This window comes from Lactuca saligna, chromosome 3, assembly GCF_052625555.1.
Source record: "Lactuca saligna cultivar CGN05327 chromosome 3, ASM5262555v1, whole genome shotgun sequence".
Lineage (NCBI taxonomy): Eukaryota > Viridiplantae > Streptophyta > Magnoliopsida > Asterales > Asteraceae > Lactuca > Lactuca saligna.
In genome coordinates this window covers 200,789,846-200,809,141 of record NC_136419.1, presented here as the reverse complement: position 1 = coordinate 200,809,141, position 19,296 = coordinate 200,789,846, and the positions used below count along the sequence as shown (strand labels likewise).

Genomic DNA, 19,296 nt, shown 5'->3' with positions numbered 1-19,296 from the left:
GTTACAACGCCGAACGATTTAGGAAGCAATTCTCAAAGTGGAGTAACGAGGAAGGCACTCGCGTCCACATAACACTGGCTAAACACCGCAATCCCATCACCAAAGTTAGTACTAGCCAGTCATGCCACCAATGCGGAGAGATAGGGCACTTCAAGAAGGATTTCCCTATATCAAAGAACTCTTGCGCAGATGGGAGGATTCTCAGGATCACAGTTGCAGGAGAACCTGTTCCGAAACCACGTTAATGTAATTCGGGCGTGTTGTTGTAACAGACTTATAAACTATCCAGGACTAGTGCAACTAGAGTCTTATCTTTTGCGGGATCCTGTCGGTATAGGGATGCTCGTGCTGCGTATACTTGTCTTTTGTAGTATATCTTATTCGCAGCAATAGTCTTGTAGTAAATCTAAAGTACTGTAACTCTATTCATGGTTGCACGGTTGTGTTTGTCTGTAAACGTTTTATGTTCAAATCTAATGTCCGTAAGTCTCTGTATGATTTCGACATTATCATACGACTCGATTCAATTTGATCCTCACAAAAACAGCTTCATACGTAAGTCTCCTTATCAGTAATCGTCTTCTTAGCGGAACTGTCATATCATAACACCGAAGTACTCATGCCAGGAGTACCTCATAGTTCCTTTCTTTCCGAAGAAGCCCCCGAAGTACCACTCGTGCAGTACGTCAAGTTTAATCCAGGGATTCACGCGGTTGATCTACCACTGAGGAATGTATGCATAAGAGTGATATATAATCAAGGTTCTACAGGTTTAGAATTGATGATTCCACTTTAACTTTTTTTCCCTCGATGGGATGTGAGCTTAAAGAAGAATCAGTTATTCGACTACCTTTTCAATCTTAATTATATACAACTCGTGTACATGAGATTGTGATTTTGAAATCATGTATGAATTCTAATATGAACTTCAGGACGGAGAACTGCCTAAGTCTACGAGTAATCACATCGACATGTTAACAAACTTAGAACCCAGTAGGACCCTTGTAAACAGATCGCCCTATAGTCTAAACACCTACGGAGACACAAGAACAGTGCAGACAACTTAGCAAACCCCATAGAAAGAGAATTAGAAGACTAGGCTTCTCACCCTGGAGAACCCCAGTCTTATCCTCCCAGAGATCGACGGATTGCATCACAGGTGCCTCGGATATCGAGGACTCCGTCAAGATTTTCATTTGAAATCGTTATCTCTGCCTCGCGTAGATGAAATGGTTGAGCAAACGCAAGGAAAGAAACTACTTCCAGGAATGGATCTGAGATCCGAATATCGCCAGTTCGAGTGTTGGGGAAAGATGTCCGTAAGACTATCTTCCAAAATCAATGCGGACACTTCAAGTCCGTAGTGATACCTTTCGGATAGGACCAATACACCCATAGTTTTCATGAGTTATATGAGTAGGGTGCGTCTTTCTTACTTGGATCAGTTCGTCATTTCTCCATGTAATGACTTACTTATCTACCCTCGTAGTATGAAGAAACCCATGGAAACATTTCCTTCAGAGGTACTTTTCGCGAAGTTCTCTGGACCCGAGTTTTGGAATTGAAGAGTCAAAATTTCCTAAGACACACTATTAGTGATGTGGAAATTTTTGAGTACTCTTGCAATTTGTCAAAACTGTTAAGAATTTGTTGACACCGGAGACACCGACCTAAATTCGCCAAATTCTAGGTCTTACCGACCTACTGTCATAGTTCATTCAAAACCCCTCACAAATTACAGAAACCTTTACGACTCTGACCCAGCAAGGGGTGGCCCTTGACTGGGAAGTTAATCAAGAAAAAGAAACCTTGGAGATTCTAAGTGAGTGACCAAGTTCTTTAGGAGAACTCACTCTGGGAATGGATTAATACGCTTCGTATCACGTGGAAAGCTGAATCCAATATAGTTAGGGCCTCCGAGATTCTTATCAGATCGGTCCTGTGTCTCGCACAAACTAGGCCTACTCCTCGAACTTAGTAGCATACATTCTACTCTTAGTGTCTCGATCGTGAAACCATACCTTTCCGTTAGGACTCTTGTAAGTCCACTCATCGAGATCCTCGCCTTCGTATTAGAACCGTAGTGACCCTCGACCGAGAAGTTAAGCGGACGAAGCAACACCGTCGCCAGTTACTGAAGGTTCGTTGGGATTCCAACCGAGAACCCGATTTCACTTAGGAACGCTAGAACCAATCGATTAGGAAGTTTACTCCTCACTACTCGATCATTCGTACCTACTTCCTTGCCTAGCTTCTAATTTCGGGATGAAATTCCCTTCAACAAGGGGATGATGTGACAACCCAAAATTTCCATTCTGAACAAACCATTTGAAGCCAATAGAAGTAGAACAGTTACAGTGAAAATTCAGACTTCAAGTATAAGCTTGGCAGTTTTCAGGATTTATACTTAAGGAGATATTAGGAGAGTGGATGCACCAGGGTTTTGTGCAACACTGTTATTCCAATACTCTAGGACATTAGAGTTCGTTTCAGGAATAAAAATATTTTCTGCCAAAAATATCTCAGGACTATAAATAGAATTCTGAACCAAATTGGTTCATTAGTTACATTTCCAATTAGAGAAAAGCCAAAATTCTCTCCCACGGATCTTCGGGTTTTTATCCCAAATCATGAGTACTTCGATCTAGTTATATTATATAGCTTAGATTGTGTATTATAACATCAAAATCGGACCAAAACCCCAAGATTTGGGAGTTTACCGCCCAAGAACACTTGGGGTGTAAACTCCATTTTAAGGGCTAAAAGTGTCCCAATGTCCCTCAAAGCCTTAGAACTCAACATAGGGACTACCATTGCATGTTTAGGACACAAAAACAATTAGGAATCAATGGTGAAAGTGAGTTCACGGCCAAGGAAGTTCTTAGGCCGTGAACTCCATTTTTGGTTACCAAAATGCCCTAAATGCCTTCATTGAGCCAAGAGACTAGCATAGCACATTACCTTGATGTGTCTAATACCCAAAACAATCAAAATACCAACACCTATGGGTGTTTACGGCCGCAAACACACGGTCAATTGGTTCATGGGCCGAAAACTCTATATTAGGGGTGTTTTGATGCCACAAACACTTCCTAAGGCTTAGGCTTGAATTTAGACATGTACCCTAAAGTGTTTAAAGCCTAGAAAACATAAGGAATCACAAGTATTAAGGAGTTTACGGCCAAGACAAGTTCTTGGGCCGTAAACCCCTGTAAAGGGGTCAAATGACACCCTAACTCCTTCCTTATGCCTAGAACCCAACATAGATTATAACCTTGAAGTATTAGAGACTTGAAAACACCATAAACTTTCCCCCAAAGGAGATTATGGCCGTAATCTCCATGGGATATGGTCCCAAGGCCGTAAACTCCTCAAAGGAGTTAATAGGAAGCCCAAACACATGATTTAGCCTTTAAACAATTCACCAAACTAGTTGTATAAATGATAGGCTTCATTTAGAGACTTTGTTGTGAGTTTGCGGCTAGGAGTTTACTCCCCTGGGCCGTAAACTCCAAAGCATATGGTCATTTGACAATAAACTCCCATTAGAGGCTTTGCACTCCTTGGTTGCAACCCATTAGCCTCCTAGCACTTGACCAAAAGTGTTTTCCCCTCGTTAAAATGTTTATACTTGTATAATTAGTGTTTTAATCACTAATTATTTATATACATATGTCTTCATATGTAATTAGGATCATTGTGTGTGTTAAAGTCTTCACTTGACACCAAGCACTTGTCCGATCCTTCCTTACGATAACAGTCCGTTAAATTCCAGTCACTTACTACAGGTGAGTTCATACCCCTTAAATAATGTTTTAAACTACTTTTAAATGTTTTATTGGGGGGGGGGGGGGGGGGGGGGGATACAAGTAGAATCATACTAGTTATTATATCAATCACATGTGATTAATAAGTAGAATTATGCTAATTATTATATCAATCACATGTGATTAATATGCAACATCCAAATGATTTACTACACATTAGCCGTTTTACCAAACAGTTTCCTTCAAATGATTTTTATAAACATTTTATATGTTTTAAACTCTTTATTACACTGTACATTTTACTATGTATATTACATTTCAAACTTATTTACAGTTGTGTTTCAAACAAATGTTTCTTTATACTAAACTGTTTTATCAAACCCATGCCTTCAAATTGTTTTATAGATTGACATCAAGTCGATCTTTTCTTAAGATAATAATTATGTTTCAAATGTTTTACAAAACTTATTTATACTTTTATATTATAAATTGCATGCCTCTATATGTATAGTTATATAAGAAATGTTTAAAAGACTTAGGAAGGCTATCCACCCTATTTCCTTTTCGCGCTTGAGATGTGGTCTGGTGGGATATTGGGTACTCGTCCGAAGGTCGTTTAAATATTTCTTATATATCACGTGTACATGTATAGTCATAAAAGGTCCTTCTAGTTCATCCCATGACCTTGGGTAGCAAGGGTATACATCCATGTCCATACGTACCAGTTAGATTACTAGTAAACTACCACAAGGGTAGTTTAGGAAAATACTAGAACTATTACTATAACACAATATCATACTATGAGTCAGTTCATTCATGAGTCAATACTTACTACTAGAAGAATACATACAACTATACTAGAGAAGAACATATACAACTATACTAGAGAATAACATATACAACGATACTAGAACGATTACATTACTATACTTGCTAGGTTGAGAGCACGTACATTATAACTAGAACAGTTCATTACATTATATATACATGAATACGTTAATAATTGTGATCCACTGTATCGGAGCATGCCTTAAATGTCATGACCCGAGTTGTAGCCAGAATTCTCTTGGAGGGAGAGCGTGAGTTTGCGTATAGATCTATACTGGATTGACTATCCTACACCTTGCTGCTAGCTACAGCCGGACCTGCAGGTCTGCGGGTGCCAAACGTCATTCCGTTTTACGACCATTCATATGTCGTTGTTACCAGTCGATAGTATGGTGCAATTAATCACATGATGCCTTAATATAAATCCGGTTTAAGGTAGTTAGTACAGCAGTAGTTCCTATAATACAACACTACAGTACTACATTTATTTTCCATTTACATATATTTAGTGGTAATTTCACTTAAACATTTAATGTAAAAACTATATTTTGATAATGATAGTTACACTTGGGAAAATTACACACTTTTACAAGAAACGAACATTTAGAACAGTTAAGTCTTGGTAGAAGACTACATTGAGAACAGTAAAGTCTTGGTAGAAGACACCTTTATGTAAAAGTAGGAATCATAGGGATTTCTAGAGTTTTTCAAACATTTACAGTTGTTTCGCAAACATTTTCTATACTTACAGTTTACAAACATTTTTATACTTACAGTTCATAAACTTACAATTTAAGACACTAAAATACTTATGATCTCACCAGCTTCAAAGCTGATAATCGCTTTCAAAATTACTTGTATCCACAGGTCATCATAGACAGGTACCGATGCAAGGAGAAAGGAAGATGGAGCTTGTTCAAGACTCATCTTTCATTTTGATTTATGCTTTAGTGTTTATCAAAATTTGACAGAACACTTGTATAATAATTATATTATTAATGAAATGGATGATGTTGTTGCTTGTTTACTACTTTTCATTGTTGTGATATTGTACATGACGTCCTCCGCCCCAGAACGTTTCCACCATTCTTGGTTTTGGGGTGTGACAGCTCGGCCGGTCGCGCATATCACACACTTTGTTCTTTCTTAAAACCCTTTACTTAGCCTTTTAGAAAACATTTTCTCTTTCCAAAATCTTTTAATCCCTCGATTTGAGTTCAAACACCCCCGAAGGTGCGTCCGAATCCCTCAAACCAGGGCTCTGATACCAACTTGTAACGCCCTAAAAATACGAGCCAAAAATTTCATTTTTGAAAACATATACTTAGCAAAACATTCGAATTAAAACGTTTACTGATCATAACATTTTATAAAGATATCACATGTCTAGAAAAGATTTCATAAAACATAATAATGTCAGAGCACAAATCCCCAGGAAGATCTCATAATGCAGAATACGAAACATGTGTGTGATGGGCCGCTACCGCGCCAACTCCTTCCCCTTCGAAGAAGAGGTACCTGAAACCAAAACTGAAAACTGTAAGCACGAAGCTTAGTGAGTTCCCTCATCATACCCCATACCATACAATCACATATCATACATATTGCCAGGCATTTCTGGGGTGCCCGACCTACCTGGTACGACCATTCTGGGGTGCCGACCTACCCGTGTCAAGCCATTCTGGGGTGCTGACTACCTATGTCAAGCCATTATAGGGTGCTGGCTACCCATCGGTCCTGGCGACCAAACCTCGGGGACTATTTCACCCCCTACTTCTACTATCACATATATCATAACATAACATATTATCAGACATATCTGGGGTGCCTGAACTACCCTTCGGTCCTAGCAACCGAACTCAGGGATTGGTCCCCTCCTACTACCTCTATCGCATATAACATAACAAGCCAGCATGCAAACATATAATCACATACTGTCACACGTATCTGGGGTGTCTGACTACCCTTTGGTCCTAACAACCGAACTCTACTACTATCACATATAACATATCATGCTAACATATAACATATCAGGTAGTAGCAAACCTAGATGATATCACAAAGACAATCATCTATCATACATCTCCTACTGGTGGGCCAGCATTGTGGCCTTAGACCCACCGCTACTGGAAGGTAACTCACCTAGTAGTAGCTGCTGATCTGTGTGGGAATAGTCTGTCTGCTGCTGCTCCGGAAATCCTCTGGCTGTAATTCCCACCAAACACTTAGTCAAATACTGCTAACCACCCTCAGGGTAAATTGCCCATTTACCCTTAACAAGTCATGAGTTAAGTCATAGTCAACTGCCAGTTGAACAGACTCGCCGAGTTGGCTTGCCGACTCGCCGAGTCCCTTTCTCTATACCCAAGTCTTAATAGTCCTGCATCCTACTCGCCGAGTTGTATGAACAACTCGCCGAGTTCGCCTTCATCCGAAGAACACTCTACGCTGTGACTCGCCGAGTTGTATGAACAACCCGTCGAGTCTGTTCTTGATTTACGAAGATTGTCTTGAACTCGCAGAGTCAGGGCATTTACTCGCCGAGTTCCTTCATGGATGAGTTCGGCTCTCGACTCGCCGAGTCGTTACCATGCAATTACTATATGGTCAATTCTGCTCGAATCCAGCTCACGCCATTCATAGATCTGTGATCCTGGGGCTTGATTTACACGTAAAGTTTCCAACTTTACGTGTAAATAGGCAACCATGAGAGTTTTAGGGTCCAAAATGCACCAAAAGGGTAGATCTAGGGCTTTCATGTAATATGGTTCCAAAAAGATAGTAGATCTGAGCTCCTGGAGCTCAACCATGCCTAGATCTAAAGGTTAATCAGCTTATTACGAACCCTCAAACCTACCCAAGCTTGGAAATGGTTCAGAAAGGACTTTAATGGAGCTATAACGGACAATAAGCATGAAAACAAGGGGGGAAACGAGTTATACCTTAAGGAACACACTGAGATAGCTCAAAGATGCTTGACCTCGTCTTCTTCTTGATCTACTCTTCTTCCCACTCCAAAACTTCAAGAGGACACACCAAATGCTTCAAAATCACAAGGAAACAAAGCTTGGACAAGATATAGGGCTCTGAGGGTGAATGGGGGCGAGCTTGGGTCGCACAAGCTAGCTTAAATAGGGGGCAAACCCTTGGGATTAGGGTTTCATCAAACAGCGATGACTCGCCGAGTCCAGGATATGGACTCGCCGAGTCGACAACTTAAGCGTGCCCCCGGACCGCGTCCCTACTCGGCGAGTCGGACCTACAACTCGCCGAGTCCAAGGCTAAAATGACAATTACTTAGATAAATTTTTACGTACCAGGAACCAGGTGCTACAAACTAATAATAAGTAATTGGGATATTATTATGGGTTATATAAGTATTGTTTAACGCTTACATAATAGTAATAATAGCTAGACTATTAATTAGTCTCGGCGAATAATAGACTAAACTCTAGTGGTAATAATACTAGGTTTCGTCGAAGGAAAATAGAATCGTTAAAAGCGAAGCGCTGCCCGAGTTTGGAATCATCACTTTAATAAGTGAGTGCATAGTCTCTTTCATCTTACACATAGATATGAAGTATTTAATATATATTATGTGTTGTGAGTGCATAGTTACTTTCATCTTACACATAGATATGAAGTATTTAATATAAATTACGTGATGTGAGTGCATAGTTACTTTCATCTTACATATAGATATGAAGTATTTTAATATAATTACATGCTATATGTGCATATTGTCTGAATACTTGTTGTCTATACTGGTGAAATATTTTTATACATGTTTTAAATGATTTAAACTGTACACGTATTTTATATATACGAATATGTTGGGTATGACATGGGTAGATGAATGATGAAAGATAAAAGATGATGTGAGTAAACATTGACAGCTATAAACTTAGTACCTAATAAACATCGGCAGCTATGGACTTAGTACCTATTGGACAAATACTGGTAGCTGTGGACTTAGTACCTGATAGGAATTGGTAGCTATGGACTTAGTACCTATTAGATAAACATTGGCAGCTATGGATTTAGTACCCGATGAATAAACTATAGCAGCTATGGAATTAGTGCTTTACGAACGAGTATTGGTGGCTATGGATTTAGTGCCAGTCCTATAACCCTAGAAGCAAGGGACTTCGGAATAAACGAATAGATGACTTTTAGGATAGATCTTTAAGAGTAAAGAAGATAATGGGGATGAGTAATTAGGTTGATTGTTTGATTGTTTAAACATAATAATTATATTATTGTGGGTTGAAAACCCTATGTCCTCACCAGGTTTCCCAACCTGACTCACTCAGTTTATTTATATCACAGGTGTTGATATGAAGTCACATTATACTAAGAGATTAAAGAGATGTAGATCACTAGTGTAAATAAATGTAAGTTCTGTTTATGCTTATGTTTCTGTATTGACGATGACATCCCAATGTTTTAAAATTAATAAAAATACTTTTCTTCGGAAATGCTTTGATAACATATTTATCATGTTTTACTGGGAACAAATTCTGCAACATTTTTTATTAAAAGAGGTACTCTGATTTTTATAAAGCATAAACAAAATCGGTCTTTTCTGGTCGTGAAAATGGGGATGTCACATTGTTCATTTAATACAATTACAAAAATTGATTGATAAATGATAATTACCTATTTGGGTTGGCCTTTAAACCTGAGAACAGTAATATTTATATATGAGGGGTATCTTAAAATTGTTGGATTAGGTGTCTAAGCCCATAACTATAATTTGTATGTATTTGACTCGATAGTAGCATGATCCTTTTAGGTTGCCTTCACCATAACAACTTAACTAGATGAATTATGGAGAAAGAGGTTAATTGTGATTTATTAATATATTATAAGAATAATATATTAATTGAGAAATCATATTATTTAATTAATATTTGTCAAGAATTAATTTGGAATTAATTTAGTGATCAAAAGAGATTAATTAAATTAACGAACGGATATTGTAATTATAAGATAATTAAAATATGGGCTATGGACTCCTAATAGAAGGAGATGGATGAAATTTATGTGGAATCCCACATAGAAATCGTCCATAGGGGCATTCTGGAAGGATCATGTGGACTGCTTAGGGCTTAAGCAATCAGATTAGGGTTTTGACTGAAACCCTAGTAGCTCAGCTATATAAAGACCCCAGGGGACTCCTAAAATCGACACTTGAACCCTAAGAAGAGTACCAACTGAGTTTTGTGATCCCTATCATCTTTCTCATATTCCTCCAACTTGCTCTTGTTGTTTGTGATCTATTAAATACATCACATTTGAGGTGCTAAGTTCTCAAAGGTTAAAGATCAAGCAAGCTACAAGAAAGGTAATCATCTAACTTTGTATTAGGTATTAATTTTGAAAATAGCATGCTAGTATAGGGTTATGGCTTTGGATAATTATTATTGCATGTACAGTTAAAGAAAACCTAGATCCAAAGCTTTAGGTTTGCATGTGCACCATAGGATTGATGTAATGCTCAAACTAATCAAAAAAGTAGTCTCATGATGAGATGACAATTAAAAGTCAACCAAGACAGATAGGAAGGAGTATCCTCTGTTAAGTGTAAATAAGATTCTTGTGGGCCAAAAGATCGCAACTTTCTTAGTAGGTCTCTAGTGAGTTTTCCCACTGAAATAACAAGTGCTAAATAAAAAATTAATATGTTAGTTGATGATGCAAGTATGCAACTCCCTATTTCAAAACACAAAATGAGTAAAAAATTACCTACATGGCAACTGGAAAATCATCTTGAAAGTAGGGAGGAAAGAACAAATCTTCTTGCTTTAAGTGAATGCGGGTTTTCCTTCATGTATAGAAACAAGAAGCATTAGCTTTTCTAAATAAGAAACCTCAAATTAATGAAAATGAAAACAATATGTTAAGAGAATAAACATGGTTCAGTGACATGAAACTTTGAAGTAATTAGTCCAGGATTAGAGCTTTTGTTGCAAAAGAAATAAGAATCAAAGGATTCTCATTGCCAGTAACCTATTGAAGACATATAAATATGTTATTGTTACCAATGTACTTTGATGTAGGAAAAAAAAAAGAACACATTTTAACTTATCTTTTGTACTTTGAAAGAGCAAATATGCTGCATGTGCTTCAAGAGCTTGACTTCGCTACTGATCAACTGAAAAAGTTACTTAAATCAGAATGGTATGAGGCTATTATTAAAACGCAGGAATTTACCATAGGTGGTGTTATATGCTAACATGTTATACTATGAAATAGTCAAATAGAAACGTCTGTTGAGCTAGGGGTAATTCCATATTAACACCAACCATTTCTCAAATGGATCACATTTGTAGTTGATTATCTGATTGTTTGATAGATTAGCTATTCTGTTAAACATCTTTGTAGGTTCAGAATCACCTGTAAGAAAAAGGAATGCATTAGGTTTCATAAAATATAACTTGATAAATTTGAAAGAAAATAGGAATTGTGTGGAAAATAAAGGAAAATAGTAAAAAAAGAATACACCATACATTTTATCACAAAGGAAAAGGAAAACAATAAGTTTTTACCAAATGTATGTTGGCTTAGCTCATGGAACCAATCATATATTTTTTCCTGAAAGCATTTCCTGCATTTCTACCATTTTGCCTTAGTGTGTACAATGTAATCACCCATGATAGGACTAGCTTTGTTATTCCAAAGCCCCTGAGTCAAACATATCGAATATTATGATAATGAATTTTGTGTGGGGATTTTCATCGAACATCTTGCGTGCATCGTTTACACAAAAAAAGTATCTTATAGAAAAGCCTACTAACTTGAATATTGGAAGAAGAATCATAATTTGAAATAACAGTAGAACGAAAATGTATTTTCATAAGTTTGAAATCACTAACTTAATTAATCAAGCAATCCATATAAAGCAATCGACAATAACCTTTCACACTTTAAACAACAGAGCAAGAGTAGATAGATAGAAAGAAAGAGGGGGGGGTGAGCCCGGAGACATACCTAGGTGCATCGACAGGAGGGTGTGGAGTGCACCGTGAACCGGAGAGAGAAGTGTTGAACTGCCGAATAGAGTTGCGTATTCGTCGATTGAGGGTTGTATATGTCAACGTTGACGAGAACTATTGTTGCGTAACTTAACGTCAATTTAGGGGTGTATGTACCATTTAACAATTATATAATTCCATTAAATACACATACAAATTTCATACTGTTGAATTTTTTTATATATAATCTTTTCTTTTAAAAAAGATTAAAAATTTGACTTAAACTAATATAATCAATTTATATATAAAAATTAAAACGAAAAACATAATTACTTGTTTAAACAATATTCATCGGTTTATTTTTAACAACCAATAATATGGATAAGTTTTGGATTTTATTAAATGGAATATTTATATGTAAGTTAAAGATGTTTACCAAATTATATATGTAAGTTAAAGACGTTTACAACAACTAATAATATGGATAAGTTTTGGATTTTATTAAATGGAATATTTATATATAAGTTAAAGACGTTTACAGTGACTTAGATTTTTGGTCACTAAATAATTTACATGTTGTAAACTTAGTGGCCACTATTATGTCGCCAGTGTGTGGGTTTGAAAAACAAGGAATAGTGATTTCTTAGTGACAACTATTGAAAGTTGGTCATTGAATTTGTACCGCTACCAAAATTCAGTGACGATTTTCTATATGGTGACTAAAGGATGCAGTTAGTGATCAGATTTCAGATTGTCACTAAAAACTTGGTCACTAAAATGGACTTTTTTTTAGTGTTAGAGGAATTGGAAAACCTCTGAGGAAATGACATGTCCGGGGTAAATTCGTAAAACCACACACAAAAAAAAAAACTTAACAAATTTGAAAGGATGCTACGAAAAAATTGTTTTAGAAACATAGTTTTATAGTTTAATTTGTTATATTGATTTAATGGTATGTGCGAAACGGTGAAACATTGTTAAATTAACAAGAAAATATTTTTTAAAATCGTTTTTTGGCCATTGTAATGCAAAAAACAATTCCTTATTGACATGTGTTTGAATAACAATTCCTCATAGGGATCTTTTTCGGTATTTCTTTACATAACCATGACAAAAAAATGATTTTGATAATTTTTTTCGTTTTCAAACATATATATATATATATATATATATATATATATATATATATATATTATTTTTGTATGTTCAAACACAACTGTCACATCATTTTCTCATATCTTTTCTAATTATTCAGAACTGAATGAGTTCTGTCCAGACCCTCTCTAAAGGAAATCATGACCATTTATTGAAAGTTTTCTAGGTCATTTTCTTCAACCACACCTCATTTGTCATTTGATGAATTTCCCCTTTTAAACTACCATATTTTGGTAAATATTTACATAAAATGATAAAATACAAGCAGCCCTTGTTTTCAGAGAAAAACATATCAATCAGCAGTGCTTTTCCTCTTCCGGTTGTTATTTCTAGGTGATTCAGGCGAGGGTGACGACGATGAACACCCGGACTTCAGCAACCGTCTTTCGATGGTATATTTCTCAGGGCTTACATTGTGGGACCCAATCAAATGCGGGAAGTTAAGCACAGCTTGACATCCACGATACTTAAAAGCTGCTCGATCATACGCCATGGCAGCTTCCTCCGCCGTATCATACGTCCCCAGCCACAGCCTCCTCCCTTTCTTCTCTGGGTTTCTCATCTCCGCCGAGAACTTCCCCCACGGCCGTCTCCTAACGCCTCTATACTTCCTCTGCGGCAGTGATGGAGTAAAATCTTCATTAACTAGCGGCAAAACTTGGTGAACCTCTCCACCGGAGACCACCTTCCGCCCTGTCGTAAAATCCCAGTTTAGAGCCACGTCTGTGAAGTCCATAACAGCGGGAAGAGACGTACCCATGGCCGGAAAATTTGCTGATTGGTGTTGTGGTAATACTGCCTCGATGTTTGTAATCGGAAATACTTTTGAAGCAATGTTTTGATCATCGGAAGATATGGTGATCATGGGAGAAGTAACGTCGGTAATAATATCATGAGTAAAACTCAGGTCGAGATCTTCAAGGGTAAGTGACCAGTCGAGTTCGTCGTTAAAACATGAAGTTTCCAACTTCTTCAAGAATTCCTGATTGGTTTTCATGGATGATTCTTTCATGTTTTCCAAATAAATCAATTGGTATCAAAATTCATGAACATGTGAGAGTTTGAAAATTATCAAAATATTGCAGCTGAAAGATTGTCGAGAATATTCATTCGAATGAAATCGAGGTGGAAAGTATTAAAATCGAAATGGGTTTTGTATAATATTTGGTGGTGTTGGTTGTTTATATATAGGGAAGAAAGGAGTATAATTAGTGACTGTTATATATTCATTTTTTGATGTAACGGCACAATATTAAATGTTGCATAAATTAAAAAAAAGCCATTATTTTGTGAGCACATGCTTCGTATTAAACATATAAAATTCTTCCATCTTTCTCACGTTTGGTGTCGAAATAATAGACAAGTGCACATGTAATCTATTTTTCTTTTTTTTACAATAACTTTGTATAATAAAGATGTTTAAAACAATGAATAGTGTAATTATTTTGGAGGTAACATTATGATAGTCAATTGAGTTTAATTATTCTGTTATCTTCCATATTATTTTTGATGGTGTAATCATTATCAATTAAGTTTAAGAGATTAACATGACCAGATGATAATATATAGTTTTTCCGATAATTGATAATATATTATCGGAAAAACTATATAATATCATCTAACCATGAAATAAACTGATAACCAACCATATGATTTAAATTATCTTTAATAAATAAAGAATTTTTTTATCATTTGTCATCTTCTCCTTCTTCATTTTGATATTTATCATTTTCTAGATTTTTTAAAATCATTTAATATCCACTTGTTATTTTTATAGTTTTTTTTTATTCAAATTATATCTATTAAATGTCACCTCATATTAATTAATTTTATTAATAGATTAATAATGAACATAAAACTTTCTATTTGTGAATTCTTTTTTTCTATTAAAATATTAATTAATATGTGTATATTAATGTATATAATACATGTGAATTCATATTAATTAATTTTATTAGTATAGATTTTTTAAGACCAAATTACATAAATGGTCCATGTGGTTTACCAAAGATTATAAACTCAATCATTGCTTTTTTTTATGAACATGATCTTTGTGGGTACCAAAACTTATGTGAATGGTCTTTGTTTTTTTTTATCATATTTGGTCTTTTTAACAAACCTGTGTAATACAACGGGTCTGACACCTAGTATCATAATATTGATGATACCTAATTTTAGAAAAAAAAAAAAAAACAAGAAATTTAAATAGTAATAAGCAGTGTTGTCAAACTCGTCGAGTTGACCGATTACTCCTCTGAGTACTCGTTAGTCGACCTCTTACCGAGACGAGTTACAAAATCTCGAGTACTTCCCGATCATCCCTTTACTGAAGTGAGCATTGTTGTAAAACTCGGTCAACTCGGTGACTAATATATCTTAAATTTTTAGTAATTTCACTAAATGAGACCATCATGTGTTTTTTTTAGTTTTTGTATATTTACATGTATCTAATTTTGTTATATATGTCAATCAATTTATGATTTTAACTTATGATTTTGATATATATAATTTCCTTAAAAATAATTCTACATGAATTACCAAATCCAAGTACTCTCCGAGTACTCTGGAGTCCCGATTACTCGCTACTCGGTAGTCGGTCAAACAGGTATCGAGTAATGAGTTTTACAACCTTGATAATAAAAACTAGTTATAACTTATAAATTTGAGATAACAATTTATAGTCTTAATCAACAATTGGTATATCTTAAAACACCACTTTGTCGAGGTGGTTTCTAAACAATATTTTTCATATAAAAAGAAACAGATATACAATCAATATCGAATTTTCTAATATAAAAGTTGCTTGACAAAACCATGTTTAATTATTAACATCGAAACCATGATTCATTCCCCAAATATATTATTGGTGTTTTATTCATGTGAAAGATTTTTAGATTTTATTTCAATATTTAACGAAAATTTAATAATTTTTAGAAACTTTTTTTCGTGAAATTATGTTCTGTTCAACTTGAGAAATTGTATATCATTGATGTTTTATTTATGTATAGGTGTAGCCTTTTGTATAGTATGTATAGTTTGGCCCATGGACCATACCCTCTTACAATTAACATATAATATATATATATATATATATATATATATATATATATATATATATATATATATATATATATATATATATATATATATATATGTGTGTGTGTTTGTTTAAAATAATTAGAAGGAAAATAGGGTGTTATGGTTCTCCCTTACTTAGAATAATTTCGTCATCGAAATTTCTAGTGTTGACTTTTCCTTTTAACAATACCAAGTTACCAAGCTCCATATTTTAAACACTCTTAGTTCTATATTAACTCTTTACACCAAAATCATTGTTACTATAATCTCTAACTTGTAATTTTTAATATTGTCTTCTCAAATTAGTACCGGGTCTCCTTATCGTATACTAATTGGGGGTTTCGCTAGCATCATGGAGGCAGGTGGCAGCACCGGGTAGGAATGGGCGTGTGATGGAACTTGTATCGTTCTCGATTTTCCGAAAATCGAATTTGATCGAATGTCAATCCCGAGTATCAAATCGAATTAACATTATCGGTACAGGTACCGGTTTTCGGTACTAGTACTGGTACCAAATCCTGAATTTCGTGATTTTGGAGTACCGAGTATCGTCCCATATTATAAATTCGGTATGGTTCGGTATTGGTTCCGGTACAATTCTGGTACGAGATCAGGATTTTCTACAAATTATTCATCCATAGCGCTATGTTGTAGTATGTGAAGAAAAGAGTAGAAGGTTGAAGGAATCAAGGGAAGGGGAAGAGGAAGGGTGGGTAGGTGTGGATATTTATTTATTTATTAGTTGTTTTTTAAAGACTAAACTGCACAAATGGTTCATATGGTATATTGAAAATTGTCACTTTGGTCCAAAAAAGTTTGGACTGGCACCAGTGGTCCAAAACTTTCATTTTTTTTGCAAGTTTGGTCCAATTTGTTATAAATTTTTTAAAATGCCAAATTTGCCCTTGGTATTTTTTATTTTTTATTTACTTAATACCTTTCTATTAAAAGAAAAAAAATAAGTATATACCCCCCACCTCCTACTAACTCACCACCCATTATCACTCTTAATTACATTAGATACATATCCTTTCTCTCCCTCTTTATTATTGTCGGACCACCACCACTAGCTGTTGGACCACCACCTTTTTCGGACCATCGCCATCTACCGAACCACCTCAGCTTGTCATATCACACTATTCACCCGAGATGCCTCTTTTTGTTGGACCATCCAAACCACCACCAACGACATAGATCTATACACCAAACCTTCATCAGAACTCTGTTAGAAAAATATAAACAACCATTACCACCGTCTGCTGGCACCACCCTTCTTTCGTTCGTCAGATCACCACCAGAAATCCTAACCACTTACAGCGTCGTCGAAGTTCTTAATGTAGATCTAAACTCCAATGACGAAGGTGGTGGAGACGACGTTGAGTTGTGGTTGTAACATCCCAAAATTCAAGGCCAAAAATTTCGTTTTTAAATAGATTATAACATAAAAACCATCGATATAAAAACGTTCATAATGATATCTCATGTCACAATCAATATGTCAATAATCCAAAACATATCACCATAAAAACCATTTTGTCCAAAAGTAAAATACTTTAGAGTAGACTCCCAGGAAACTCCATGCGGAAAACATGTGTGTGTAATGCACTGCTACACCGCTGGCTCCTTCCCCTTAGACGAAGAGGTACCTGAAACCAAAACTAAAACTGTAAGCACGAAGCTTAGTGAGCTCCCCCACCATACCCATAGCACATAGTCATCGATATCTTTCAACTGGTAACCGGGAGCTACCCTCCCCTTCGGTATCTTTCAACCGGTAACCGGGAGCTACTCTCCCCTTCGGTATCTTTCAACCGGTATCCGGGAACTAACCTCCCATTCGGTATCTTTCAACCGGTATCTAGGGACTATTTCACCTCTACCCCTATCACATATTACATGTCATAACATATTGGTTTCATGATATCATACATAGGCATACTGAGTCACATAATGGCATATCATAAGCATGCAACTATACGTGCGTGGGTTTATCCACCCCTACGATATCTTTTAACCGGTAATCGTCTTCGATATCTTTCAACCGGTAACCAGGGGCTAGCGTGCCCTACTACTACTAACACATACTCAACACAGATATAGAAACCAGAAAATTATCACAAAGATAATCATCTCACCCATATTCTCCTACTGGTGGGCCGACATTGGTGCCGTAGACCCACCCCTACTGGAAGGTAACTAACCTCGTAAGGCTGACTGCTGAAAAGCTAATCGATAGATGTCCGACCGCTACTCCGGTGATCCTCCGGCTATAATTCCCATAAAACACTTAGTCAGACACTGATAACTGTTCTTAGGGTAAAATGACCATTTTACCCCTAACCAAGTCCAAATCAAAGTTAAAGTCAAAGTCAACTTCCAGTTGACATGACTCGCCGAGTTGGGCCTCCAACTCGTCGAGTCCCTACCCTTCATCTGCTCTTCTTCATGCTTCTACTCGTCGAGTTTAGCAATGACTCGATGAGTTCTCCTTCTAAAACAACCTCAAATGAACCTTCATCCGACTCGCCGAGTTGTATGAATAACTCGTCAAGTTTATCTTCGTCCTTCAAACAGACATGTCCTTGACTCGCCGAGTTGTATGAACAACTCGCCGAGTTCATCTTCAAAAGTTGGGAGATTGCATTGGACTCGCCGAGTCTACTTATGCACTCGTCGAGTCCTATGAACTCCAGGTCTATGGCTAAGTCCAATACGTTGGGTCACTCCCTTGGACCCTCTAAAACCCTTCTAACACTCAAATGAGTTTGAACCCTAACAGAAAAGGGGAGTCAAGCCTCGGACTCGCCGAGTCCCAAGAACAACTCGTCGAGTCGAGGTTGTTCAAATCTCATTTCTCGATTTCTAATGTACAACACTTGTCCAAAAGATAGATCTGGGCTTATAAGATCGATCTAGCATGTAAAGTTACAAACTTTACGTGCATGCATGGGAGAATAAGCTCAAAAGGCTCCAAAAGAAACTCTTAAAATGCATGGGGCTTTCTAAGGCACCAAAGTCAGTCACTTTATGTCTTGTAGTCCCCTAAGGACCGTGGATTTGGAGTCTTAGCCTCAACCATGCTTGCACTCATAGTTGGTCACCAAGAATGGCTCCTTAAAGCCCTAATTCACTCCAAAAAGGGATCTAGAACATGAATGAGCAAGGTATAAACTTTATACCTCCAAATAACTGTAGATGCAGCACAAACTCGGGATCTTCTAATTTCCTCTTGGCTCTTCAAGCTTTTCCTTACTTCTTGTGATAAAAAAACCACCAAAATCCACCAAAGAGGCCTTAGATCTTCACCAAAGATGATTATGGTTTAATGTGAGGTGTTCTGAGAGCATAGGGGGACGAGGGAGGCTGAATAAGATGTTTAAATAGGGTTCAAACCCTTGGATTAGGGTTTTATCCAGGCAGGATCTACTCGTCTAGTCTTGCTGTCGATTCGACGAGTCCGCCACTTATCCCCCGGGTCCAAGTCGCTTCTA

General features: G+C 36.5%; 1 protein-coding gene and 1 long non-coding RNA gene across 5 annotated transcripts; both read right to left on the bottom strand.

Annotated features, from left to right (window-relative positions):
- Positions 1-5,930: 5,930 nt before the first annotated feature.
- LOC145037746 (uncharacterized) lies at positions 5,931-11,731 on the bottom strand. Of its 4 annotated transcripts, none has more exons than XR_013678965.1 (6): positions 11,589-11,731; positions 11,147-11,282; positions 10,904-10,994; positions 10,512-10,752; positions 10,344-10,422; positions 5,931-6,113 (listed from the first exon to the last, which is right to left on the bottom strand). It is a non-coding gene; the product is annotated as an uncharacterized LOC145037746 (long non-coding RNA). The 4 variants fall into 4 exon arrangements; XR_013678964.1 differs by lacking the exon at positions 5,931-6,113 and adding an exon at positions 10,000-10,262 and having other exon boundaries at positions 10,348-10,422; positions 10,835-10,994; XR_013678963.1 differs by lacking the exon at positions 5,931-6,113 and adding an exon at positions 10,000-10,262.
- Positions 11,732-12,797: 1,066 nt separating this feature from the next.
- On the bottom strand, positions 12,798-13,825 carry LOC145034114 (ethylene-responsive transcription factor ERF105-like). Its single transcript, XM_078982503.1, has one exon. It carries the CDS (start codon positions 13,737-13,739, stop codon positions 13,020-13,022), a length of 720 nt encoding a protein of 239 aa, XP_078838629.1. The 5' UTR covers positions 13,740-13,825; the 3' UTR covers positions 12,798-13,019.
- Between the last annotated feature and the right edge of the window lie 5,471 nt (positions 13,826-19,296).